This window comes from Erinaceus europaeus, chromosome 9 (genome assembly GCF_950295315.1).
Source record: "Erinaceus europaeus chromosome 9, mEriEur2.1, whole genome shotgun sequence".
In the NCBI taxonomy this organism is placed as follows: Eukaryota; Metazoa; Chordata; class Mammalia; order Eulipotyphla; family Erinaceidae; genus Erinaceus; species Erinaceus europaeus.
In genome coordinates, this window is record NC_080170.1 from 7,158,667 (window position 1) to 7,186,446 (window position 27,780).

The window sequence follows — 27,780 nt, forward strand, 5'->3', positions numbered from 1 at the left end:
GCATGTGTTATAATGCTCAAGGACCCAGGTTTCCCAGCCATGGGGGGAAAGCTTCATGAGCAGTGAAGCAGGTTGCAAGTCCTCTCTCTCTCTCTCTCTCTCTCTCTCTGTCTCTGTCTCTCTCTCTCTCTCTCTTCCCCTCTGCCAGGTCCCAGGTCCCAGGTCCCAGCCAGAGCTGAGCAGTGCACTGGTCTCGGGGGTTTCTCTCCCTCTCATTAAAATAAATTTTAAAAAATCAGATGAATAATACCTGGGCTTGACATCACAACAAAGAGACAACCGGAATCATAGCTCTCTTGCCACCGTGAAGTCTTGCCAAGTGAACGTATGTCCGGAAAGGTAATTACACCGCTATTAGCAGTGATGAGCCCTGGGGAATACGGGTAGGGACATGGAACGGAGTGAGAGTCACTTTGACTGTTTCACCTTTTTTTGTTTTTCTGTCTTCTCTGGGGATTCACTGGTCCTAACTTTTTCAGGTAGAAAAAGAGAGAGAGGGAGTCGGGCGGTGGCGCAGTGGGTTAAGTGCACGTGGCGCAAAGCGCAGGGACCGGCATAAGGATCCCGGTTCGAGCCCCCGGCTCCCCACCTGCAGGGGAGTCGCTTCACAGGCGGTGAAGCAGGTCTGCAGGTGTCTGTCTTTCTCTCCCCCTCTCTCTGTCTTCCCCTCCTCTCTCCATTTCTCTCTGTCGTATCCAACAACAAAGCAACGTCAACAATGGCAATAATAACCGCAACGAGGCTGCAACAACTAGGGCAACAAAAAGGGGAAAAAATGGCCTCCAGGAGCGGTGGATTCATGGTGCAGGCACCGAGCCCAGCAATAACCCTGGAGGAAAAAAAAAAAAAAAAAAAAAAGAGAGAGAGAGAGAGGAAAAGAAGTCACAGCATTTAAGATGCTTCCTTCAGTGCAGTAGAGGCTGGGCTCAAAACCAGAGGCCCAGATAATTAAAAAAAAAAAACAAAAAACGATAGATTATTAACATGACAGAGAGAGGAGAGGACCAGATCATCACTCTGGCAAATGTGGTGTCAAACTCGGTACCTCACGCTTTCAGATTCTTCGCACTAGCCAGCCGCCTTCACCTACAGACAACCCTGGTCATTTTAAATTATTAAAGACAAGTGTTCATTGTATTTAGAATTCCAAAAAAAATGCCATTATTTCCTTTTAGATTTTTTGATCTCATGAACCGTGAACTCATCTCTAGACTAGGTGTAATGTAAAATACTTAAATTTTTTTTTTTTCTAGCACACTGATCATCTCTGGTTGATGGTGGTATGGGAGCTTGAACCTGGCACCTCCAGACATTAGAGTCTATTTGCATAAGCATTATGCTATCTCCTCCCACTAAAATATTTCATTTAAAAAAATGCTCGTTGGGAGTCGGCGGTAGCACAGCGGGTTAAGCGCACGTGGCTCAAAGCGCAAGGACCGGCGGAAGGATCCCGGTTGGAGCTCCCGGCTCCCCACTTGCAGAGGAGTCGCTTCACAGGCAGTGAAGCAGGTCTGCAGGTGTCTGTCTTTCTTTCCCCCTCTGTCTTCCCCTATTCTCTCCATTTCTCTCTGTCCTATCCAACAATGACGACATCAATAACAACAATAATAATAACTACAACAACAAAACAAGGGCAACAAAAGGAAATAAATAAATATTTTTTAAAATGCTTGTTTATTATTATTTCTTTATTTAGGATAGAGACAGACATTGAGAGGGAAGAGTGAGACAGAGAGCAAAAGAGACAGACACTTGCAGCACTACTTCACCACTCAAGAAGCTTCTCCGCTGCAGGTAGGGACAGAGGGCTTGATCCTGCGTCCTTGTGTATGGTAAGGGGTGCATTCTATTGAATGCACCACTGCCTAGCCCCAAGATGCTTAATATATGAAAATAACAAGTGTGTTTACTTACATAGTATAATGGGTCAGAGAGGGAGAGTGAAAGAGACCACAGCTTAGAAGCTTCCTTCAGTATGGTGGGGCCAGGCTCAGATCTGGGTGGTGTACTGACCCTGCACAGCACACTGTCCTCTCGTAAGCTATTTTGCAAGCGTTGGTTCAAAGATTTTCACCTCTCCTCTCCCTTGAAGATTAGTCCCTTGAAGATTTTCTCATTCTATTTGTTTATTTTAACTATTTTTTTTTAATTTTTTTGGTATTATCTTTATTTATTAGATACAAACAGCCAGAAATCAAGCGGGAAGGAGGAGAGAGACAGAGAGACACCTGCAGCCCTGCTTCACCACTCGCAAAGCTTTCCCATGCAGGTGGGGGCCAGGGACTCGAACCCGTGTCCTTTCGCATTGTAACATGCCGCTCAACCAGGTGCGCCACCACCTGGCCCCTATTTTAACTATTTTAAATGATAGGACAGAGAGAATTTAGACGGAAGAGAGAGATAGGGAGGGAGACAGAGACACTTGCAGACCTGCTTCATTGTGAATCTTTTTTTTTTTAAAAATGTTTTATTTATTCCCTTTTGTTGCCCTTATTTTTTATTGTTGTAGCTATTATTGATATCGTCATTGCTGGATAGGACAGAGAGAAATGGAGAGAGGAGGGGAAGACAGAGAAGGGGAGAGAAAGACAACACAGCTGCAGACCTGCTTCACCGCCTGTGAGGTGACTCCCCTGCAGGTGGGGAGCGAGGGGCTTGAACCAGGATACTTACGCCGGTCCTTGCGTGCGCTTAACCCGTTGTGCTACTGCCCGACTCCCTATCTGTGAATCTTTACTCCAGCAGGTGGGTCCCGGGGCCTGAACCCAGGTCCTTGTGTACAGTAATGTGTGCATTTAACCAGGTGTGCCACCACCTGGCCCTGATTGTCTCACTTTGGTGTGTGTTTCTAAATTTTTTTTTAATTATCTTTATTTATTGGATAGAGACAGCCAGAAATGGAGAGGGAGAGAGACAGAGAGACACCTGCAGATCTACTTCACCACTCTCAAAGCTCTCCCCCTGCAGGTGGGGACCGGGGGCTTGAACCCTGTTCCTTGTGCACTGTAGCAGGAGCGCTCTACTAGGTGTGCCACCATTCTCACTTTGGTGCTAAACCATTTTCTCGCTCTTTTTTTTATTACCTTTATTTATTTATTGGCTAGAGACAGCCAGAAAGTGAGAAGGAAGTGATAGAGAGGGAGAGACAGAGAGACACCTGCAATACTGCTTCACCACTCGAAAAGCTTTTTCCCTACAGATGGAGACCGGGGGCTTGAACCTGGGTCCTTGAGCTGTGACACACATGCTCAACCCGGTGCGCCACAGCCTGGCCTCCTATAAGATTTTTTCATTTTGGGGAGTCCGGCAGTAGCACAGCGGGTTAAGCGCACGTGGCGCAAAGCACAAGGACCGGCATAAGGATCCTGGTTCGAGCCCCTGGCTCCCCACCTGCAGGGGAGTCGCTTCACAGGCGGTGAAGCAGGTCTGCAGGTGTCTGTCTTTCTCTCCCCCTCTCTGTCTTCCCCTCCTCTCTCCATGTCTCTCTGTCCTATCCAACAAGGACGACATCAACAATAACTACAACAACAAAAAACAAGGGCAACAAAAAGGAAATAAACATAAAAGAAAGATTTTCTCATTTTATATCCTAAATCCTCGCCCGCAATTCTCTCCTTGCCCTTTTCTTGGTTCCTTTATATAGTTTTCCTCCCCATCTTCAGGATTTCTTACAGCGATTGGTATAATTTTGTATTTCAAAAGACACAAGAACCAGGCTGGTGGAACTTTTTTTTTTTCTTTTGGGCCGGGGGAATCAGGGGAAGGTGCATTGAAGTGGGTGGTCATTTCATAGATTGTTCCACTGAAGTCTCCAAATTGAGGATTCTGATTCTGTTCATTAATAATTGGTTCATGTGGGCCAGGTGGTGGCGTACCTTGTTAAGTGCACACATTACAGTGTGTGAGGACCTAGGTTCAAGTCCCTGTTCCCCACCTGCAGGGGGAAAATTGGACAAGTGAAGCAGGGCTGCAGGTGTCTCTCTGTCTCTCTCCTCTCTGTCTCCCCCTTCCCTCTTGATTTCTGGCTGTCTCTATCCAATAAATAAATTTAATAAAATAAACCTAAAATATTTTTTAAAACAGTCAAAAACAGTCATGTGTCTGGAAGAAAGCATGTAAGGGTATGTACAGACTTGTGTCTTTCCTCTCTCTCTCTCTCTCTCTCTCTTTTTTCACCAGGGCACTGTTCAGCTTTGATTTATGATGGTACTGGGGACTGAACCAGGGACTTCAGTGTCTCGGGTATGAAAGGCTTCTGCAGAACCATTATGTTGTCTGCCGCATTCAGCTTTCACATTTCAATTTCTCTCGGCAGGCAAGGAACCTCCTGCTGCTCCTCTCTCCGTCGTGCAGTTCAGGTGTGGTTAAACCTGGCTTCTGCTGTATAAAACCCTTTAATCTTGACGGCGCTTTTTGAAAAGGTGTCTTTTGTTGACCTAAAGCAGCGATTAGGGGAAGGGTGTGTCCTTCCTTTGTCTAGGTGTTGCTGCAGATGCTCATCCCCAGGCTCTCTGTCTCTCTCTCTCTCAGACTCCGATCCTGGTGTAGCTTTGGAGCATTTCTAACAAACGCTTTCCTTCCCACTCTGTAAACACTTGTAGGCACGCGAAGGACCAACAACAGCACTGCTAGGCTGCGGGTGGGTGGCTGTCCACTGGGTGTGCGAAGGACAGCGTGCCGGCCGGCTCCAGGCCGCGGCTGCGATCTGCACACGCCGCCATCAGCCGAGCTGAGCACAGCCCAGGATAAAAAGAAAAAACCAAATTAAAAAAAAAAGACAAAAGACGAGACACTGTCTCCGAGATGTGGCCTTCCTGGCTCTTAATGTGGGTGCGAGCTTTCAGCCTGGGAGCTCGGACACCGAATCTGCGGGGCGCTGCAGGATGCACGCACCTGCCGCGGGTGCTGGGTGCTAGGTGCTGGGTGCTGGGTACTGGGCTGGGTGCTGGGTACTAGGTGCTGGGTGCTGGGTACTGGGCGCTGGGCTGGGTGCTGGGCGCTGGGTACCGGGTGCTGGGTACTGGGCGCTGGGTGCTGGGTACCGGGTGCTGGGTACTGGGTGCTGGGTACTGGGCGCTGGGTACCGGGTGCTGGGTACCGGGTACTGGGTGCTGGGCGCTGGGCTGGGTGCTGGGCGCTGGGTACCGGGTGCTGGGTACCGGGTACTGGGCGCTGGGCTGGGTGCTGGGCGCTGGGTACCGGGTGCTGGGTACTGGGCGCTGGGTGCTGGGTACCGGGTGCTGGGCGCTGGGTACTGGGTGCTGGGTACTGGGCGCTGGGTACCGGGTGCTGGGTACCGGGTACTGGGTGCTGGGTACCGGGTGCTGGGCGCTGGGTGCTGGGTACTGGGCGCTGGGTACCGGGTGCTGGGAGCCGGGTACTGGGCACTGGGCTGGGTACTGTGTACCGGGTACTGGGCGCCGGGCGCTGGGTGCTGGGTACCGGGTGCTGGGCTGGGTACCGGGTACCGGGCGCTGGGTACTGGGCGCTGGGTGCTGGGCTGGGTACCGGGTACTGGGCGCTGGGTACTGGGCGCTGCTGGGTACTGGGCGCTGGGTGCTGGGAGCTGGGCTGGGTACTGGGCACCGGGCCCTGGGTGCTGGGTACGGGGCGCTGGGTGCTGGGCGCCGGGCGCTGGGTACTGGGCGCTGGGTACCGGGTACTGTGTACCGGGCGCTGGGTGCTGGGTACCGGGCGCTGGGTACCGGGTACTGGGCACTGGGTACCGCGTACCGGGCGCTGGGTACCGGGCGCCGGGTGCTGGGTACCGGGCGCTGGGTACTGGGCGCCGGGTGCTGGGTACTGGGCACCGGGCGCTAGGTGCTGGGTACCGGGTGCTGGGTACTGGGCACCGGGTACCGGGCGCCGGGGGTGTCCGGACTCTGCGGCTGAGCCCTCGCGGCCACCCCGCGGCGCGGACAATGAGCGGCAGCGGGACGTGCGCGTGCGCGGCGCCGGGGCCGAAGCTCCGGGAGCGGCCGCCGCCTCCCTTCTCCCCGCGAGGCGGGTGCGCTGCCCGCTGCGCGCGTGGGGTGGCGGCGATGCGGCGCGGCCGGGCCCAGCCCGCGGGGGCCCAGGTGGCCATGGCCGTCTGAGGTCTGGGGGAGCCGAGGGGATGCAGGGGGACGGGCAGCCCGAGAGCCCCGCGGCGCACACGCGCCACCCCAGCCCCCGCGGCAGGCGCCATCTTGCAGGGTGGGCTGCGCAGGTCTTCGCGCGAGAAGACGCGGACGCCCGTGAGCTTGGGGGGGGGGGGGGAGGGGGGCGGCGTGAGGGGGAGGGGGAGAGGTTGCGCGCGCTCTCGGCGCGCGTGCGCACGACCCGCGGCCACCGCGGGGCGGGGCCGCCGCGCGCGCGTTCGCTGGGAGCCCGCGTAGCACCTGGCTGTGCCGGGGGCGAGGTGGTCGGAAGAGCGCATGCGCAGGAGACCGAGCGTCCGGGGAGGGGGGAGCCGGCGAGCACGCGCGCGGTGACGCGACTCGGGACGGATCTCGCGAGAGTTGCGGCGCGCTATAAATGTGCGCAGGGAACCCGCGTCCTTTCCTTGGTGCGATTCCGTCCTGCGCGGCCGCGTTCGGGGCCGGTGCCTAACTCAGCCTCCGTCCGCCTTCTCTCCCGCCGCGTGCGAGGCCGCACCCCATGGAAGACTCGATGGATATGGACATGAGCCCCCTGAGGCCTCAGAACTACCTTTTCGGTAATGGCGCGCGCGCGGGGGGGGGGGGGTTGCCGGAGCGGGGCCGGGCCCGGCGGCGGGGAGCCGGGGGTCGGGGGGGGGCTCGGGGCCGGGTCCCGGGGTCCCGGGGGGCTGGAGTGCACCCGCGGCGTCCCCGCTCCCTCCCTGCCGTGCAGGCCCGGCGCGGCCCTCCGCCCCCACCCCGGGCGGCCCAGGCTGCAGGAGCCGGGGGGGGCGTGACGTCCATGGAGCCCGGGGCACGTGCGCCGCGCCGGGGCGGGGGCGGGGGCGGGGGCGGCCATCCCCGGGTCCCCCCGGGCCTCGGCCGCTTGCAGGGGGAGGGCAGGCCGCAACCGCTGGGAGCACGTGGTCGCCACGTGGTCGCGGGGAGGAGGGGGTGTGGGCGCCACATCCGGGCTCCCCGGCCGCGTGTCGCACGGCCGCCCCCTCCCCATGTCGGAGCCGCGGGGTCTGCAGGCGCCTCTCTGGCCGCCGGGCGGGGGGGTTTGTTCCGGCCGCGGGGCCGCCCTGCGGCTGCTGCTGGGCCTGGGTTTGCGGGGCGGCATCCTTCGGGCCCGCGGTGTAGACCCCGCACCGCACCAAGCAGGGCCGCGACAGTGGCGAGTCGAGGTTTGTTTATTATTATTATTTGTGCTGGAGGCGGGAGCAAGGTCTCCAGCAGCTTGAACCCCCGCGACAAGGCGCTTTTCTCTTTAACGTGCAGGCTCCGGGGTGGGGGGGCTGCCTTGTGAGCCCGTCCGACCTCGGGGTGTCTGCGGCCGGGGGGTGGGGGTCTCGGGGTGTCTGCGGCCGGGGGGTGGGGGTCTCGGGGTGTCTGCGGCCGGGGGATGGGGTCTCGGGGTGTCTGCGGCCGGGGGATGGGGGTCTCGGGGTGTCTGCAGCGGGGGATGGGGGTCTCGGGGTGTCTGCAGCGGGGGATGGGGTCTCGGGGTGTCTGCAGCGGGGGATGGGGGTCTCGGGGTGTCTGCGGCCAGGGGATGGGGGTCTCGGGGTGTCTGCAGCGGGGGATGGGGGTCTCGGGGTGTCTGCAGCGGGGGATGGGGTCTCGGGGTGTCTGCGGCCGGGGGATGGGGGTCTCGGGGTGTCTGCAGCGGGGGATGGGGGTCTCGGGGTGTCTGCGGCCAGGGGATGGGGGTCTCGGGGTGTCTGCAGCGGGGATGGGGTCTCGGGGTGTCTGCGGCCGGGTGGCGGGGGCCGGGCTGTGCAGACCTCCTGGCAGCAGCTCCCCACGTGGAGGGTCGCCAGGTCGGCACCTCGTGCGGCGGCGGGGTGGCCATCACCCCGGTTTAGAGCGGCTGCACGAGGCTTGTGCCGAGCTGCTGTCGCTGTGCAGAGCAGGGGACCGCGGGCTAAGCCTCCTCCCGAGCCTTACCTGGGAGACCTCGGGTTTGGGTAGGCCGACCGCTACAGATGTAGATGTATGTTTATTTATTTCCCCTGAGGATTTGGTGCCGGGTTGCTAACTCACTGAGCCTGCTGCTGTAATGGTGATGGGTGAAGTAGGAGAGAAGGCTCCGCCAGCCCTGCTGGTAGCGGCCTGGCTGCTTGGAGCCGGTGTCCCTGATGTCCTGATGTCCGTCCGGTGTTTGCGTTTGCAGGCTGCGAGCTAAAGGCCGACAAGGACTACCACTTCAAGGTGGACAACGACGAGAACGAACACCAGCTGTCCCTGAGGACGGTAGGCGGCTTCTGAATGCTCGCTTGGGTTTTTATGGACAGGGTTGTTGTAAAAATCCATTTACTGGATAGAGAGAGGCCGAGGTAGGGAGAAAGAAGCCGCAGCCCTGCGTCACTTACGCAGGTGGGGGGGGACCTGGGCTTGAACCCAAGCCCCTGTGCCCAGCTGGATGGATGGACTTGTAAGAATTCCTTGGTGATTCCGTGTGGTGATAACAGGTGGGCTGTTTTACTGGACTGCCCTTTCCAGGCCAGTCCTGCTTGGCTCTGTTGGCCGTTTGTCCCGTCACTTGTGTGGCGAGGGCCCGAGGTCCCCCACAGGGCGGCCCCACCACCGCCAGGTGTAGCTCAGGCTCGCCGAGTGGGAAGCAGATTGGCAAGAGTGAGGTCTGTCAGCCGGGATGGGGTGGTGAGGACGGCCGCAGGCCTAGTGTGAGGCAGCCCCTGAGCTGAGGTGGTGTTCACACAGGTCAGCCTCGGGGCTGGTGCCAAGGATGAACTGCACATTGTTGAAGCAGAGGCCATGAACTACGAAGGCAGCCCCATCAAGGTCACGCTGGCCACCTTGAAGATGTCTGTCCAGCCGACAGTAAGAGCTTACCCCGGGTGGGCTCCACGGCTGGGGTCTCCCTGAGCCCGGCTGCCATCCCCACCCACCCCGTGGGTGTTCCCCCTCTGTTTTAGGTTTCCTTGGGGGGCTTTGAAATCACACCACCTGTGGTCTTGCGGTTGAAGTGTGGTTCGGGTCCTGTGCACATCAGTGGACAGCACTTAGTAGGTAAGTTTCCTGCCGATTGCCTGTACGTTCAGACTTTGTGGGAAGGAGCTTAATTGCTTTGTTTTTTAATATTTATTTACTTACTCCCTTTTGTTGCCCTAGGCAGCTTAATTCTGTAGTCTCAGGTTGTTAAAACCTAATTTGTAGCTAGCAAGCCTCCCCCCATTTTATTAAGACAAATTGGGGGGGAGACATCTGCCGCCAGATTTCATTTCTCAGGAAGTCTAGCTCCTGCAGGTGGGGATCCAGGGCTTGAACCAGGGTCACAGCACACGATACTGTGTGCTTAGTCCCGTGAACAACTGCTCAGCCCCACACACCCTTTGTGACTGAACCACTGCTTGGTTCTGGCTGCCTGTGAGGCCTCGGGTGTGATGGTTGTACAACTTCCCTTCCCTGAGCCTTTTCTTTTAAGGTTTTTTGAAAAAAATATTAACCTTGTTTGCCCTTGTTTTATTGTAGTTTTATTGTTGATGTCGTTGGATAGGATAGAGAGAAATGGAGAGGAGAGAAAGACACCTGCAGACCTGCTTCACCGCCTGTGAAGCGACTCCCCTGCAGGTGGGGAGCCGGGGCTCGAACCGGGATCCTTACGCCGGTCCTTGCGCTTTGCGCCACGTGGGCTTAACCCGCTGCGCCACCGCCCGACTCCCGAGCCTTTTCCTTCCAAAACCTTCTAGATTCCCACTTAAGAAACCAATTCCCTAAATGCTGATTTGTGCTACAACCTGCTTCTAACATTGAGTTGGAATTGCACCCGGGACAGAGTTGCTGGGTTAAGCTCAGCAGTCTACTGACTGGCTTCCTTTCCAGCTGTGGAGGAAGATGCCGAGTCAGAGGAAGATGAGGAGGAAGATGTGAAGCTGCTCAGCATCTCTGGCAAACGGTCCGCCCCTGGGGGTGGGAACAAAGTCCCCCAGGTAGGCGACTGCTGAGACGGTGGAGGGGGGCTGCCAGCGTGAGGGGGGCCGTGGGGGGGCAGGGCGGACTTCTCATGCGGGCGGCTGTGTGTGTTCCAGAAAAAAGCAAAACTTGATGAGGATGACGAGGATGACGACGACGAAGATGATGAAGACGAGTGAGTATACACTTGGGGATTTGAGAAGTTAGCAAAGCGCTTGCTTTATCCGTGAATTACAATTACAGAGAGGAGAGAAAGACAGACACCTGCAGACCTGCTTCACCGCCTGTGAAGCGACTCCCCTGCAGTTGGGGAGCCGGGGGCTCGAACCGGGATCCTTACGCCGCTCCTTGCGCTTTGCGACTGACTCTAAGGATTTTGAACCCATCGGTTTTCTGGGTTTTGATAACTTTCACTTAGTTTAAAGATTTTAAGATCACTTGCAAGTTAATGTGTTAACTTCTCACAGGAAGGAGACTGCTAATTGTCTTGATCTCTTAGCAAAGCGTAATAATCGACTTCCATTCATTCTGTCAGAAAGCATGAAATTTGAAATCAAGATTGGGGCGTGTTGATTGGACTGGTGTTGGACTTTGGGATAGAGGTCCTTCTACAGAATGCCACTAGTTTTATTCAAGACTGCTGCTCAGTTTTGAGTTGAGATGGGGCTGGGTTTTACTTTGGTTTTGAATGAAGCAGCCACATTGGGAGGCATGAGGCTGACAGTCAAGGCCTGAAGACCTGGGGGCCTCCAGGGGTGAGTCCTTGGGGTTATACACTCCAGCCAGCACAACTCACCCCAGGATGGTACACGGGGGCCTTGCTTTGTGGCTGTGACTAGAGAATAGGTGTAGAAAAGAAAGTTCTGCATGGGCTGGGGAGACTCTCAATGCCTGAGGCTCTGAGGTCCCACGTCCAGTTCCCAGCACCACCATCAGCCAGAGCTGAGCGGAGCTCTGTCTGGTACTTGTGTCTGTCTCATATACAAGCCCTTGCTTTCCTGGCTCTAGTCTACTTGGGAATTCATAGATTGGTTTTAACTTTCAACATTTCCTGTAGTTGGGGGTGATGGGAAGAATGTCTTACCGGCTGACTCCTTGCTTTCACTTGTCAGCGGTGCTTTGTTAGCTCAGGTTGTAGCATCTGCCACTGCTTCAGCTCAGAGGTTGGTTGAGTGTTGGCCCCTCTGCAGAGGAGCCTGGTCAGATGGGCAACGTCCCCCTTGTCTTTTACCCATTTTCCGATGCCCTTGATTGTGTATGGATTCTCAAGTCTTGGTGCAAAGCCCGAGAAGTGATTGCCCCCATCATTTGCCCAGGATTTTTTCCTGCAGATGCCTTGTTTTTAATTATCTGTTTGGTAGAAACAGGAATTGAGAGTGGAGGGGGGGGGAGATAGATACATGCAGCACTGCTTCACCACTCATGAAGCTTTCCCCTGCAGGTGAGGCAGGTCTCCAACCTGGGTCCTGACGCACCAACCAGGTGTACCACCAACTGGCCTCCCCCTACAAATAGTCTTAATTTCTTTATTAATGAGAAAGATAGAAAAAGGGAGGGCCAGACATCAATCACTCTGGTACATGTGCTGCCAGGAATTGAACTTCAGACCATATGCTTGAGGGTCCAGTGCTGCACCCACTGCGCCACCTCCTGGACCACCGAATGGTCTTCACACTTGATGAAATGCAGGTTTACTTGAATGGAAGCTTTTAGTTGGATGTGCCTGGGCCTAGCTCAGTGCTGGCAAAACACCAGCTTGATTTGCTGAGCAGCTTTGGTCAATTCTTGTCAGAAGTTTGCATTTACATCTAGGAATTCTCCATATGCTCAATTAAAATACAATTTTCATTTTTTAATTTCCATTTTGGTTGCCCTTGTTTTTGTTGTCATCATTGTTGGATAGGACAGAGAGAAATGGAAAGAGGAGGGGAGAGAGACAGCACCTGCAGACCTGCTTCACCGCCTGTGAAGCGACTCCCCTGCAGGTGGGGAGCCAGGGGCTCGAACCGGGATCCTTATGCCGGTCCTTGTGCTTTGTGCCATTGGCGCTTAACCCGCTGCGCTACCACCTGACTCCCAAAATACAGTTTTAATTGGAGAGGACAAATGGAGAGGGATGTCCTGCGGCTTCTCTTTAATAAGAGCAGGACACTGCCGTGCACGTGTGCTGCAGGGGCTCGGCGGGCAGCTGGGATGTGCTCCCTGTAGGGCCGCGCCCACCTTGTGCCTTGGATGCACACAGGTCTTTGGGGCCTCCTGTCACCCCAGATCTGGGAAGATCTTAGTGTTTTGATTAAACTGCAGATTTAGGGTGATTGAAAAGTATTTTAATTTAAAAGAGGGCCCAGGGCACTTGCTCAGCTCTGCTGCTTCCTCAGCCCTGAGTTTCCACATCTTTATTGTCTCCCTGGCCCATTATTAGTCAACTTGAGTGTTAAAACAATGGCTCATTTTGTTTGCAGTGATGACGATGATGATTTTGATGATGAAGCAGAAGCAGAAGAAAAAGTTCCAGTAAAGAAAGTAAGCTATAGCGAGCGTAACTCGATTGTCAGGATTTGCAAAATCGGGGCCAGCTGGCTTGGGGGGGAGGAGGGGACCTCAGCCCCAGAGTTGGTCCTACACAGGGCTGCCGGAACTCTGCTGGGGGATGGACACTCTGGTTTTCATGTCTCCTACCTTCTGCTAAAGTGATCCGCTGTGGTGTGAGTTTTAAGATGAGTTATTTCATTGCAGTCAGTTCGTGACACTCCTGCCAAAAATGCACAGAAATCCAACCAGAATGGGAAAGATTCGAAGCCTTCAACACCAAGATCAAAAGTAAGTGGTGGAGAGACCAGGTGCCGGCGGTCACCTGGTTGAGGGCATGCAGACATGGCTGGTGTGGGGCCCCGCCCTGGCTCCAGGGCTGCAGGACCTCCCCTCCCTGTTTCTGTGCCCACCCGAAAGATTCGGGGCTAGTGGCGGACGCCTGGTTGAGCGTACAATGACCCAGCTAGGTGGTTGATAGGCCTTGAAATGGCGAGAAAAGTCTCCAATCCTAAAGGCTAAAAGCACCCAGTGCTTGGGCTCTGACGCCCCCACACCCCCAGTGTGCGGGGCCTATTCCGAAGGGCTTCTCCCAAGTGGCAAGACTGACCTGGTGTTGAGTAACAGTGTGGTCTCTGCTGACTCGCTTCAGAATCCAGACAGTTGGGAGACCGCGTGGGCAGGGATGCCTGACCCAGGCTTGAGCCTGTCCTCGCTCTGCACTGGGGCCTTCAGTGCTGCGGTCTCCTGCATTCTGACCAGCCTGCGTTATATGACCTTAATCTGTTTGCCTCCAGGGTCAAGAGACCTTCAAAAAACAAGAAAAAACTCCAAAAACACCAAAAGGACCTAGTTCTGTAGAAGACATTAAAGCAAAAATGCAAGCCACTATAGAAAAAGTAAGTGACATTGTCGCGCACCCCCCCAGCACCGATCAGCTCTGGCTCAGGTTGTGTGCGGGGAGGATTGAACCTGGGAGCTCAGGCTTCCGTCCTAAAGTTGTCTTTACTGCAGGCACCAGCGCAACATACGGCTGCCTTCACCAGCCAGCAGGGGGCGTGTGGGTCTCACAGGAAGAAACTTGGAAAGAGACTATTTGGCGGCTTGGTGTCGGATTTTACTTATTCATTTACTTATTAGTGAGGAAGATAGGAGGAGAGAGGAAGGACCAGACATCACTCTGGCCAAAAACAAGCACAACAAAAGGGAATCTAGTAAAAGTCACACCTGACTAGATATTTTCCAGCTGATTGTTTTGCTTTTTACCCCCAGGTGTCACCAGTGGGGCTCCTTGGAATGAGCTGCTAAAGCTTCCGCTCAGGGACTTGGTGGCCTCAGGTCACCTGGCCTGAGGGTCCGCTAGGACTGGCTCTTGCTGATGGTGGCTCAGTGGGTTCCTCTCGCTGAGTCACTAGGAAATAAACCTAGAATCTCTTTTTTTAAGATTTTATTTATTCATGAGGAAGATAGGAAAGGCCCAGACATCACTCTGGTCCATGAGCTGCTGGGGATTGAACTCAGGACTTCATGCTTTAGAGTCTGGCGCTTTACCACTGCCGCCTCCCGCACCACCGGAATCTATTTCTTGCCTTGGTGGTTGTACTGCAGACCCTCCAGCCTTTGTAGCACGGGCTCGATCCCCTGCTGCGGTGGCCGAGCTCCCCTCCCTCCCTCCCCGTGGTGATGTCCTCTCTGATTGGTCCATCACAGGCACCTGGTAAATTAAGCCCAAAGATGTGGGAGGGGGAAAGGATGGTCCGTTTGCCATCAGCACGCAGACTGAAGGCTCCTGTGAAGCCCCCTCCTTTTCCTGCCTTGCCACCGTCTGCCCACAGCCAGGCCAGAAGCTCTCAAGTCAAGCTTGGCTGACGGACGCTGTGACCCTCACTGACCAGTGTCTGTGTGTCTGGCTGCTCATGCTCAGTAGGTGCCTGCAGGACTCAGGCCGACCTGCATGTGGCAGTGATGGCTGAGGCCTGTCGTGACCACACCTGGCCCTGACCCTTGTGTTCTGAATTGGCATTGATGCTTTTTTTTAAAAAAAAAAAGTTGTTTTTTTTGTCCTTGGGGGAGGCCATCAAGACAGCTTGCCCAGGGAGTGTATGCTTTGGCAGAATTCAGGTTTGAACTTTTTCCCCCTAAAGTTTTTTTTTTTTCATTTACTTATTCCTTTCGTTGCCCTTGTTTATTGTTGCAGTTACTATTGTTATTAATGTTGTCACTGTTGGAGAGGGGGAGAGAAAGACAGACACCTGCAGGCCTGCTTCACCACTTGTGAAGTGACTCCCCTGCAGGTGGGGAGCCGGGGACTTGAACCGGGGTCCTTGCGCTTTGCGCCACCTGTGCTTAGCCCGCTGCGCTACTGCCCAGCCCCCGACCTTGTGGTTTTAAAGTTAAACAGATGAGACAACGAGAGATTGGGGATGTGATGTTTGGATTGTTTCCCTGTCTCCAGCCCGCAGTTTGGTTGAAGACTGGTGGGGTCTTAAACCACCTGCATACTGATACTGACAGTCTGGTGATGGAGAGATCACTTAATAGCTGGCCACCTGTAGTGGTATTCCACGGGGGCTTGCTTTGGGCCAGGTGGGGTGATTGAAGCAACCTAGTAGGTACTAAGTGCCCCAACTTACAGCTAGCATGCACTTGTAGGGTTGCTGGGGGAGAAGGGGTACTGCGCATGGGGTACTGTGAAGGGCCCGGTACCCGGGGTGTCCAGGTGGCCTTTCACATCTGGAGGGCACAGGGAACAGCTGACCTTGTTCCCAGCCAGGCAGGAGAGCCGTGCTGTGCACTGACCTGCTTGCTTCTTTGTCTCAACAGGGCGGCTCTCTTCCCAAAGTAGAAGCCAAGTTCATCAATTATGTGAAGAACTGCTTCCGGATGACTGACCAGGAGGTGAGTGAATTTCCTGTATCAGATCTAAAAGTTGTATTCTGTGGGGTTCGTTCTCTTAAGTGTTGGCTGCTTTCAAAAGGTCTTTAAGGGGCGGGGTGGCGGCGTACCTGGTTGAGCACACGCATTACAAAAGATGTTTAACTAAAACACAGACAATACTTGAGGTGAAGTGTGGAAATTCTTGGGAGTTTAGTTGGCAGAGACGGGAGGTGGTGTTTTTAGTACATTTTCTCCAGACTTGGTTAGTGAACTCGCCTTGAATTTGGTGAGCTGGGCGCCGGAAACAGCCCGAGCTGTCCAGACTTGCCGCGCTCGGCCACATGGCCAGTCTGCTTCCTAGAGCAGACAGACCTCCAGCCCTAGCGCCGTTCAGGATGTTAGCTTGAGCCCGTTCACGCAGGGTATCGGGTCTGGCAGGACTGCTTTTCAGCTGCGTGTGTTAAGTTCACACTGTGGGCCTGGGCCATGACACCGTGCTCGAGGGGCCCAGGTTCAAACCCTTCCTCTTGACCTGCAGAGGGACTCTTCACAGCAGGTCTGCAGTCGTCTTTGACTCAGCCTGGAGGGACCTCCCCTCTTGATGTCTCTCCTGTCGATGCCCGTGACAGCCCAGGGGTTTTGTAGCGCTAACAGCTCTGGGGAGTCAGGTCCTGCCCCAGAACTGGGCACTGCCTTTGTGCAGCACGCGGCCTACTGTCCAGAAGCTCCCAACCCACTGGAAGTGTGACTAGAAGGGCGGCATGGATCCTGGGGCCGGCCACCTCAGCCCCAGCATAGCTGGTGGGGCCACGACGTCCCCAGAGCGCCTGGGGCCGGAGGGAGATCCCTGGGAGACGGAGCTCAGGAGGCCTGGACTCTGTCCTCAGTCCTGCAGCTCGTGGCAGCCCCTCCTGACCAGCCTTGCTAGTAGCTGAGCTTTTTCATGAATTGATGCGGCTGACTTTACCACAGCGACCTGATTCTAGGTCTGAATTCGAAGTTAGTAATGTCTTCTTCGGGATTTTCCTTGCCGTCCCGGACCTTTTTGGCATCAGAATGAAATTGCTCTGCTCAGCTGTATGCAGAAGGGGTTTTGGTTTCTCGGGGTCTGAAGTCTCGGGTGCACTTCTAATGGCATCTCTATTTCTTTTCCTTCAGGCTATTCAAGACCTCTGGCAGTGGAGGAAGTCTCTTTAAGAAAACAGTTGAAACCGTTTGTTAAAAAAGTTTTCTGTCTTATTTCATTTCTGTAACAATTGCTATCTGGCTGTCCTTTTTATAATGCAGAGTGAGAACGTTCCCTGCCGTGTCTGATAAATGTTGTCCAGGTTCCATGGCCAAGAATGTGTTGTCCAAAATGCCTGTGTAGTTTTTAACGATGGGACTCCACCCTTTGCTTGGTTCTTCTAAGTATGTGTGGAATGTTATGATGGGACACAGTAGTATTGGTGGTCAGACAGATGGAAGTGGTAAGGAGACAAAAATATACATGTGAAATAAACTCAGTATTTTAATAAAGTTAGCACTGTTTGCTTTTTTGATTTCCCTCTTTACTGTTTACAGGATCAGTGTTGTACGTAGTTTGAAGTGGCAAGTCTCCGGGTTCCCGAGAAGCCGCCCCTGCCCTGCCCCAGCAGTGCCCTGCTTGCCTGCCCCTCCTAGAGCCCCTGCAGCCTTCATGACCGTGGGAAGACGGGGGCCCCTGGGACAGACCGCTCTGTCCCCGGCCTCAGGTTCCCCGGAAGGCTGTAGTCAGGCCCCATGCTTTTTCCCAAGTCTTCTGTTGGCTTTGTTTCCCCTTTACCATCTTAAACCGTTCTTCCCCCTGGCTCTTGGGACGTGTAGCAAGCTTGAAGAGCTTTCTGTGACCTAAGTCCCGTGTCCTCCCCCCGCCCAGTTATATTTCCAGAGCACTACTCAGCTTTGGCTGATGACCGAGGATTGAACTCGGGACTTTGGATGCGTGAGCATCTCTGCATAACCCTGCGATCTCCCCCCACATACACACCTCTTAAGCTGGAGAGGGGCTGTGGCTTCAGATACCTTGATGGGGGTACCTGAAGAAGTCCAGAGACAGACACTTGTTTAACCTCAGTGCCAGGAGTCTTGACAGGCTGACACAAGGAGCCAGGGATCAAGTGGCTGTGACTCCACTGTTGCCCGAGGGTTACTCCCTGGGCCACTTAGCGTCGGTCGCTCTGCTTTGGGCAGGGGTGGTGGGAGTGATTACTGTCTCCGTTTCAGGAGATGGGGGCTGTGTTAAGTGCCTCTGTCAAAACAGGCCTGTAATATTGAAGAGAACAACTGGACAGAGTAGTTGACCATACCTGGGCCTGCTGCTTACGAAAGCTAGTCAGTCTTCCGGAGAAAGGTTCTCCTGTCCCACGCACTAGTATCCCTGCTTACTAGACATCAACTGATGGTGATCTGAGCACAGCCAATTGGGAAGCGAGCTTGGCCATGCCGTGTATTTGGTTAGTACTGGCTTAATGACCACAATGAAATTGAAAAACATTGAAGAATGGTATGTTTTTAATCAAAAGTATTTTTGAATTTTTCTAAGGGTAACAAGGAAAGAACCTAATTGCCTTTGTTCTTTTTACTAATGTTCCTTGATTTATAAGAGGAAGCTTAAGAGAAGCTGATTTCTTCTCCTTAATTGTGGAGTTTACAGTCCTGTGGGTGTGGATTTGACCATGGAAGCCCTTGTTGATGGAATGAATTTTCCTCTGAGCCAGTCTGCTGAAGATGAATATTAACTTTAACCTCAGCAAACCATTATTCTGTAGGCATTTCCTGGGATTTAAGTGTTGTGTTGACAACAGTGGGTTCTGAAAGTCACCGGTGAGAAGTCCCCTCTCACCCCTGTTTCCATGCTGAAGCTCACTCAAATTTGGTGTTCCTGCCCAGAGGGATTCCCTACCCCGCATAGCCTAGGATGGTGTGTCCTGTACTCAGTCTGACCAGATGTTCAGATGACATCGTGTTCATTTTCTATGGACTGAAAAAGACGCATTGGTCCAGATAGCTCTGGGGCCCATGTTTCCTTGTAGGATAGGACAAACAGGGCCAGGGTGGGGCAGATGGGGAGACAAGCTCCAGGGGCCAGGCAGAGTGCACAGTACTAAGCGCAAGGATCCGGGGTCCATTCCCTGCTTCCCACCTGTAGGGGCCGAGCTTCACAAGCTGGTCTGTAAGTATCTTCCCCCCCCTTTCCCCTCTCGATTTCTCTGTTCTTTCCAATAAAATGGGAAAAAATGGCCACTGGGAGCAGTGGGTTTGTAGTGCTGCCCCAGCAGTAACCCCAAGAGGCCAGGAAACACTAGGCAGCGAGTGAAGCGCCCCTTGCAGTTGGGGGTGAGGGCTTGAACCCTGCTCCTTGAGCATTGACGCCCATGCTGCTTCTCCCCCCTTGGTGTTTACATTGGTTTTTGGTCCAGATTTATCTCAGATTTGAGAAGATCTTTTATTTTTTTTAATATTCCTTTTTGTTGCCCTTGTTTTGTTGTAGTTACTGTTATTGATGTTGGGTAGGACAGAAAGAGAGAGAGGAGGGGAGAAAGACCTGCAGACCTGCTTCATCACCTGTGAAGCGACTCCCCTGCAGGTGGGGAGAGGGCTTGAACCGGCTCCCGATTAAAAGCTGTAAGAGCAGAAGAGCAAAGAGAAGCAGAGCGTCACGGGCACATGCAATGCTAGCAGTCAGACTAGAGAAGCCAATGCTTTCTGCTTTTTTAACAATCTGTTTATTGGATAGAGACAGAAATGGAAAAGGGGGAAGAGAGTCGGGAGGTAGAGCAGGTGGTGCAAAGCGCAAGGAACAGCATACGGTTCCCAGTTCAAGCCCCCGGCTCCCCACCTGCAGGGGAGTCACTTCACAGGCAGTGAAGCAGGTCTGCAGGTGTCTTATCTCTCTGTCCACCTGTCTTCCCCTCCTCTCCATTCCTCTGTCCTATCCAACAACGATGACATCAGTAACAATAACTACAACAAGGGCAATAAAAAGGAATAAATATTTCAAAACGAACGCAAGAAATGGAGAAGGGGGAGATAGAGAGGGAGACACCTGCAGCCCTGCTTCACCACTTGCTAAGCTATCCCCTTGCAGGTGGAGACCGGGGTCTTGAACCTCTAGGTTCTTATGCGTTGTAGCATGTGCGCTCAACCAGGTGTGCCACCACCTGGCCCCTGCTTTCTGCACTGCGCCCCTCGGGGTCTCCTAGACATGGTGCATTATTTCCCCATGTTCTCTCTCACTCTCCGTTTCTGGTTGTGAATTGACAGACCGTACTCTTAAGAGACTTGAGTAAAATGGGGCTGTTAAAATTTATAGGCCAGATGTCATATCAGCCTCAAGTGTGTTTTGTCCTGGAGGTCTAGGGACAATCCCTAGGTCCAAAGGCATCTGAGGAGAGCCCTCAGGCGGTCTAGACTGATGGTGCTTACAGGTCCTGTGGTGTAAGAGTACCAAGCTGCCAGAAGCTGCTGGCAACGCTCACTGCTTCACAAGGGGAGGTGAAGATTGTCCAAGGACGGTGGTCCAGGAGGTGGCGCAGTGGATAAAGCATTGGACTCTAGGGGTAGCGGGGGTAGCGCAGCGGCTTAAGCGCAGGTGGCGCAAAGCACAAGGACCGGCGTAAGGATCCCGGTTGAGCCCCCGGCTCCCCACCTGTAGGGGAGTCGCTTCACAGGCAATGAAGCAGGTCTGCAGGTGTCTGTCTTTCTCTCCCCCTCTGTCTCCCCCATCTCCATTTTCTCTCAGTCCTAACGACAACAGTAATTAGAACAATAAAGCAACAAGAGCAACAAATGGGAATTAAAAAGAAAAAAAAAGCACAAAAGCACTGGACTCTCAAGCATGAGGTCCTCAATTCAGTCCCGGGCAGCACATGTGCCAGAGTAATGTCTGGTTCTTTCTCCCCTATGTTTGTAATAAGTAAAATCTTTAAAAAAAAAAAAAAAAAAAAAAGATTGTCCAAGGATCTGGGTTTGAGCCCCTGACTCCCACTTGCAGGAGGAATGCTTCACAGTGAAGCAGGTTTGCAAGTGTCTCCCCCTCTCAATTTTTGTCCTATTCAATAAAAATGGAAAAATAGCTTCCAGCCACTATGACTCCACTGAGCCCCAGTGGTAACCCTGGAGGCAAAAAAAAAAAAAGGCTAGAGGCCGGGGCCAGGTGGTAGCTCACCCAGTTAAGTGCACATGTTACCATGAAAAGGACCCAGGTTCAAGCCCCTGGTCCCACCTGCAGAGGGAAAGCTTCACAAATGGTGAAACAGGGCTGCAGGTGTCTTGTCTCCAATTAAAAAGAAAAAATTAAAGTCAAAGCAGAGGTTGAGGGTCCCAAGTACCTACTGAACCTCAGTCTCCATGCCTGGTCCCTGGTGATAAAACAGTCGGTGACTGCAGAAAGCTTCTGGACTCGTGGACTTGGTAGCAGAGGTCCTGTCTTCGTGCCTTGAAGGTTCCAGGAGCTGGTTTGAGAACGTTCCATGGGTCCCCTTGTTACAGATCTGTGTGAGAGACCACAGCTCAACTGTCCTTTACTTACTGCACTGCCAGCCATCAAACCTCCAGCTCGGCCCTCTCCCTGGCACCAAGGCTGAAGGGACTTTCTATGAGGTCAAGTGAGTTAGAGGCTTTGTCATCCTATGGCTTTGGGCTGGAGGCCTTCTCTGTGTTTCTAAAATTCGCTGTTCTGTAGACTGGTTTATGGTGGTGCTGGGGATTGAACCTGGGATTTTAGAGCCTTGGGCATGAGAGTCTCTGCTTGACCACTATGCTATCACCTCCACCCTGCAAAGGGGCTTTTTTTTCACTTGGAGAGGGAGTAGCAGAATCTAATATAAGCATTTAAAGACATAACTGTCCCCAGGTTAACGGTTGAACCGCCACCCATGAGGCTGTGTTGCTTGGGGCTTCATGTTTACTCCATTCTCCCCCTTCCGACAGCTGGGGCTTTGCTGTCCGGAGCTGGGGCAGTGTGCAGCCCTGACCCCACCAAACAAATACCCAGGTGCCTAGGCCACAGCAAGCCATAGACTTCACCCTTGGTTTCAGATCCCTGGATGGATTGAGACAGGTACACACACACACACACACACACACACACACACACACACACACACACACACCTCAGATCCTCTGTGTAAGCAGCGGGGATGTGAGGGGGTCATTTACATACGAACACTTGTCAAATTTTGGGGCGAAGCATTTAAGGGCTAATTTTTAAAATCTTACTCTAATGAGAGACCAAGCAGTGCACTGCTCAAGTCTTAACTTTCGGTAGTGGTGGAGGGAGGAACTGAGCCTGAAGGAGGCAGGAAAGTCTTCTCACATGACCATTATGCTACCTTCCCCCACCGTGGCTTTTGACAGTCCTTCGAAGAAAGAGCTGTGATGGTTCCCCAAGGGCCCAGAAGCCTCCTGGGAGATTGCACAGCCTCTCCCCACCCCCCACGCCAGTCCTGCCACTTTTGCCTTCTATAGCCTAGTTGTCTGTGTCTTTTCCTTTAAGGTTGATTTTAATTTTATTTATGTATTCATTTATTCCCTTTTATTGCCCTTGTTTTATTGTCGTAGTTATTATTGTTGTCATTGGATAGGACAGAGAGAAATGGAGAGAGGAGGGGAAGACAGAGAGGGGGAGAGACAGACAGACACCTGCAGACCTGCTTCACCGCCTGTGAAGCGACTCCCCTGCAGGTGGGGAGCCGGGGGCTCGAACCGGGATCCTTGCGCTTTGCACCACGTGCGCTTAACCCGCTGTGCTACCGCCCGGCTCCCGATTTTAATTTTCAATGAGAGAACCAGAGTATCATTGGTACAAGGGATGCTGGGGGTTGAATTCCTGTGTTTGAACCCAAGGAGTCCCCCCCTGTGGGGGAGGAGTGTCTCTGCCTGCGTGTCTCTGCCAGTGTTCCCCAAGTGTCAGCTCCAGCGCGGTCCTGTCCCGGCAGAGTGGCCGGGCGGGTGACCTGGTGAGAAGTGGCCTGTGCTCAGCATCAGCATCACCAGGTTCAGGTCCCGTGTACGCACGGTAAGCAGAGGTGTGGGTGGGAGGGGAGAGGAGAACTGATCAAATGACTAGATCTGGAATCAAAAGACAGCCAGTGGCCAGCCGCCTCGTCGGTCCTCCTTTGAGAAAGATCCTGCCTCCCTTTTTCATGCAATTGCGAAGGAAAGAGGAAAAAACTTGAAATGAACCTGAAGCCATAATTATGAAGATTATTATTTAAATATTAACTATCTTGTTTGATAGCACGGAAAGCAATTGGGGGGGGAGGGAGATAGGGAGAAAAAGACACCTGTAACTCCTTCACTGCTTGTGCTAACTCCTTCACTGCTTGTGCGTAAGGATCCTGGTTCGAGCCCCCCCCCTCCGCAGGGAGTCGCTTCACAGGCGGTGATGCAGGTCTGCAGGTGTCTTTCCCCCTGTTTTCCGCTCCTCTCTCCATTTCTCTGTCTTCTCCAACAACAACACCATCAACAACAATAACTACAACAATACAAACAAGTGCAACAAAAGGGAATAAATATTTAAAAAAATGTTTTGTCCTTTTTAAAAAAAAATTATTTTCCCTTTAGTTGCCCTTGAAAGATAGACACCTGTAGGTGGGGAGCCGGGGGCTTGAACCAGGATCATAATGCCTGTCCTTGCGCTTTGCGCCACGCATGCTTAACCCGGTGCGCTTAACCCCCTGTGCTACCACCTGACTCCCAGGATAAAACATTTTTTTAAAAAAAGTTTTTATATTTATTTTCTCTTTTGTTGCCCTTGATTTTTATTGTTGTTGTAGTTATTATTGTTGTTATTGATGTCGTTGTTCTTAGGACAGAGAGAAGTGGAGAGAGGAGGGGAAGACAGAGAGGGGGAGAGAAAGACAGACACCTGCAGACCTGCTTCACCTCCTGTGAAGCGACTCCCCTGCAGGTGGGGAGTCAGGGGCTCGAACCGGGATCCTTACGCCGGTCGTTGTGCTTTGTGCCACGTGCGCTTAACCTGCTGCGCTACCACCCGACTCCCAGAACAAAACAGTTTAACAGAGAAAGACAAAGAGATTGACCAGAGCACTGCTCTGCTTTCTTAGGGATCGAACTTGGGATCTTGGAGCCTCAGGGATGGAAGTCTTTTGCAGACTCCGGATGCTGTCTCCCTGACCCAATAGTGATTATTAGTAATCGCCAGTGTGTGGCCCAGCAGGTGGCGTAGCGGATAAAGCACTGGATTCTCTAGCATAAGGTCCCGAGTTCTACCCCCGGCAGCACATGTACCAGAGTGATATCTGGCTCTTTCTCTCTCTCTCTCTCTCCCTCTCTCTCTCTCTCTCTCTTCTATCTCTCTCATTAATAGGTAAATAAAATCTTAAAAAGAAAAATCACCAGAGCTCCAGGCTGTGATTCCGTTGCTGAGCTCCCAGCCGTGCTGTGGCTGAGGGTGTGGTCCCACACTGCTGCAGGAAGTTTTGGGCCTTTGCATCTACATGATTCCACGGCTCCCACTAGGCCCCCCCTTTTTATAGGCGTGGGGAGGAAGGGGAGAGATACCATACACTCCCCGGACAGGTGTTCCCATGTGGTGGCTGAGGGCTTGAACTTGCGTCCTCCTGCATAGTGAAGTGTGCGCTCTGCCAGTGAGCTTTCTTCTGACCCGTTCAGACCAGAACCGCCTCCCCAACCCCAGCCAGTTCTGGCCACTGGATACAGGATTGAACTTGGACCTCTTGCGTGCACCACTGCAGAAATGCAATCCATCTTCACACCTAGGACTGTCCTCTCCACTTTTTTTTACCCCTAGGGTTATTGCCAGCACTATACATCCACTGCTCCTGGTGGCCATTTTTTTCCCCATTTTATTGGACAGGACAGAACTTGAGAGAGGAAGGGGAGATAGAGAGGAAGAGAGACACCCACAGACCTGCTTCACTGTAAACTGTCCCATCCCCTCCCCGCAGATGGGGAGCCGGGGCTCAAACTGGGATGACCCTTGAACTTGGTGCTATGTGCGCTTAACCTGGCGCGTGGCCACCACTTGGCCTCCCCCTCTCAACTATTTCTTCGGAGTCTTGCTCAGGTGAGAGTCCTGCGTGAGGCAGAGGAACACTTGACCTGAGCACTGAGCACAGTGGCAGGCATTGTGAATGAGATGGGTGCCTGTTTCACACAGGCAGGGCACAGGAAATAGTGACAGCACTGAGCACTAGAATAGGATTCTCAGCCAGGCGGTAATTCCAGCAACCGCCCCCCGGCAAGTGGCAGGCCCACAACCCCGCTTCCACCAGCCTGTCAGAAGCCTTCCAAAGCAAGATACAGGCAGGTGGCAAAACTGTACATGTTAATTTCAGGAAGAAAAATAAAATGAAAGAGGCCGGTTGGTCAGACACCGGTTGGGCGCACATGTTACAATGCACAAGGACCAGGGTTCGAGCCCCTGGTCCCCACCTGCAGGGGGAAAGCTTTGCGGGTGGTGAGGCAGGGCTGCAGGTGTCTGTCTGTCTCTCTCTCCCTATCACCCCCTCCCCTTTTGATATCTGGCTGTCTCTATCCAATAAATAAAGATAATAAGGAATTTAAAGAAATGAAAATCAAGGCAGGCATGGAGCACGTACTCTGACCGTTCTGGGCCGGTTTGTTCAGCTAGACAAAGGGGGGGACGTCACAGCACGCCAGGGTTCCAGCCTGAGCCCAGAGAGCCCCCCACCCCCATCAGATTGCTTCTTGCATTCGATGGCTTCCCCTTATCAGCAGGAAGTGGGGCTGTCTTGCAGCTAAGTTCCAGCCAGGAGAGTGTCACTGGTGCCTAGGTCTGGAGAGTCCAATGGGGAGATAGGCCATCTGTCCCCGAGAGCCTCGGGACCTTAAAATAGCTCTGGATCCCTCTGGGTGCCTGGAACAATCGCTTTGTTGCAGGTGCCTGGTTCTCTGGGTGACGGCCCCAAGGGGATTGATCCAAGCTGCCTGCACTGTCCGGGGGTCCCCTCCAGGCCCCAGTGGACGCTGACCAGCATCCTGCTACGACAGGCGGGAGGGGCAGGGTGCACTGGCCGGGGGTCCCCTCCAGGCCCCGGTGGGTGCTGACCAGCATCCTGCTGCGGCAGGCGGGAGGTGCAGGGTGCGCTGCCGGGGGTCCCCTCCAGGCCCCAGTGGGTGCTGACAAAGTCCTGCTACGACAGGCGGGAGGGGCAGGGCGTGCTGGCCGGGGGTCCCCTCCAGGCCCCAGTGGGTGCTGACCAAGTCCTGCTACGACAGGCGGGAGGGGCAGGGCGCGCTGGCCGGGGGTCCCCTCCAGGCCCCAGTGGACGCTGACCAGCATCCTGCTACGACAGGCGGGAGGGGCAGGGTGCACTGGCCGGGGGTCCCCTCCAGGCCCCAGTGGGTGCTGACCAAGTCCTGCTACGACAGGCGGGAGGGGAGGGGCAGGGCGTGCTGGCCGGGGGTCCCCTCCAGGCCCCAGTGGGTGCTGACCAGCGTCCTGCAGCGGGCAGGCGCGCCCGGGCTGCAGTGCGGCCCGACGCCGCTGGGTGGCAGCCGCGCGTTTCCGCAGCGGCCTCCCCGCCCGGGAGCCGGGATCCCCGGAACCCAGCGCGGGACGAGCCGGGCCGGGCCGGGCCGGGCGGGGCGGGGCGGGGCGGGGCGGGGCGGGGCAGGCGGCCGGGCCCCCTCCCGCGGCGGCGGGGCGCGCAGCTCGCCGGGGCACCGCTGGGAGCCGGGACCGCCCAGGTCCCGCGTGGGTGCCTGGAGGGGGGGCGCGCCCAGCCGGCCCCCCGCCCCCCGCGCCCCCAGGCGGGGCCTCCGCGGGGGCCGCCTCCGCACCCCCTCGGGGACGCGGGGACCCAGCCCGACGGCGCCCGCCCCGCCGGGGGGCGCCGGCGCCTTTGATGTGGGCGGCGCCCCCCGCGCCCCGAGGGGGAGCCCCGGCCCGCAGCCGCATTGTGCGCCGGCCCGCCCCGCCCCGCCCCGCCCGCCCGCCCGCGCACAGGGCCGCGCCCGCGGGGGGAGCTGCAGGCCGCGGCCGGAGCAGACAGGCGCCGCCGGGCGCCCAGACGGAGCGGCCGAGCTGCCCGGAGCCGCGCGCCCCCGCCCGACGGCCGGCGCTCATGCCGCACGGCGCCCGCCCGGCTCAGCCTGCGGCGCCCGGCCAGCGCGGAGCCCCCGCCGCCCGCGGGCATGTGCAGCCCGCGCTAGGGCCGCCCCGCCGCCCGCCATGCAGCCCGCGCCCGCCGCCGGCTCCGGCCTGTAAGCGCCCGCCCGTCCGTCCGTGCGTCCGTCCGTGCGTCCGCGCGTCCGCCTGTCTGTCCGCCCACTGACCGCTGTCCGTCTCTCTCCCGCAGGTGTTTACACTTCCTGCTGCTGTGCTTCCAGGTACAGGTAGGTGCCCCGCCCCGGCCCCCGCCGGCCGCCGCTGCACCTGTTCCCAGGACGCGGGGACCCCCCCTCGCGGCCCCCCAGCCCCGGCCGCGCGCGGCCCCGGCGCGCAACCCGCCGGCTCGCGGGCAGCGGGGACCCGGGCTGGGTGGGGGGGTGCGTGGGGGGCTCCGCCGCGCCGGGCGGCACCCCCTCCCCGAACGCACACCCCCTACCCCGACCTCGCAGTGGCGCCGCCAGACAAAAAGGCTCCCGCAGCCCAGCGGCTGTGCGTGCAGCTCCCCGGGGCCTCGGGGCGCAGAGACGGGGAGACCCGGAGACAGAGAGGGAGAGACGCGGAGGGGCGGGCGGGCGGGCGGCGAGGTGCTGCAGCCGGTGAATCAGGGGGCTGGCGCCCAGCCTGGAAAGCACTTGCTCGAATCTGATCTGTTACTTCAGCAGCTTTCAGCCCGGGAAGGTCTTGGCACGCAGACAGTTGGAACACGCCGGCTTCCAGAGCCGTGGAAACCAACCGAGGGGAAGGAGGGGCGCGGGCAGAGGGAGAGAGGGATCAGCCTTCCGCGGCGATTAGAACCAGACCAGGGCTGCGGGGCCGGGGGTTGGGGGCCGGGGAGCCCAGCAAGTGCCAGCTGCGCCCCTGGGCCTCCTCCCCAGGCCCACGGAGCCCGCCACCAGGGAGGGGCGCTGGCCCGAGCTGGGCCACCCGGAGGGAAGCGGTGGTCTCTCCTTCCCCCTCGGGGCTGGAGGCAGGTGCCCCTTTGGGGTCACGGGATATGCTGGGGCCTCAGCCTTCTGGGTCTGGGGTAACCCCCACCCTACCAGCGCCCTGGCCAGATGAATTGGGATGGTTTCCCTGCACCAAGCGAAGTGCAGAGTGCAGGGGGCCGGCTCTGCAGAGCTCCGTGTGTGTGTGTGTGTGTGTGTGTGTGTGTGTGTGTGTGTGTGTTGGGGGGTG

General features: G+C 55.5%; 3 protein-coding genes across 3 annotated transcripts in view; 1 reads left to right on the forward strand and 2 right to left on the reverse strand.

Moving 5' to 3' along the window:
* The window catches only part of STK10 (serine/threonine kinase 10), a 538,544-nt gene that overhangs the window by 139,892 nt on the left and 370,872 nt on the right, over positions 1-27,780 (reverse strand). The window lies entirely within an intron of this gene.
* Positions 4,629-6,418, reverse strand: LOC107522379 (uncharacterized). Its single transcript, XM_060197017.1, has 3 exons — positions 6,332-6,418; positions 5,008-6,241; positions 4,629-4,705 (listed from the first exon to the last, which is right to left on the reverse strand). The coding sequence occupies exons 1-3, from the start codon at positions 6,416-6,418 to the stop codon at positions 4,629-4,631; spliced, it is 1,398 nt and encodes a 465-aa protein (XP_060053000.1).
* NPM1 (nucleophosmin 1) lies at positions 6,529-16,983 on the forward strand. Its single transcript, XM_060197143.1, has 11 exons — positions 6,529-6,697; positions 8,296-8,375; positions 8,844-8,963; positions 9,059-9,152; positions 9,966-10,072; positions 10,172-10,230; positions 12,518-12,578; positions 12,792-12,875; positions 13,382-13,483; positions 15,408-15,482; positions 16,620-16,983. Exons 1-11 carry the CDS (start codon positions 6,640-6,642, stop codon positions 16,656-16,658), a joined length of 879 nt encoding a protein of 292 aa, XP_060053126.1. The 5' UTR covers positions 6,529-6,639; the 3' UTR covers positions 16,659-16,983.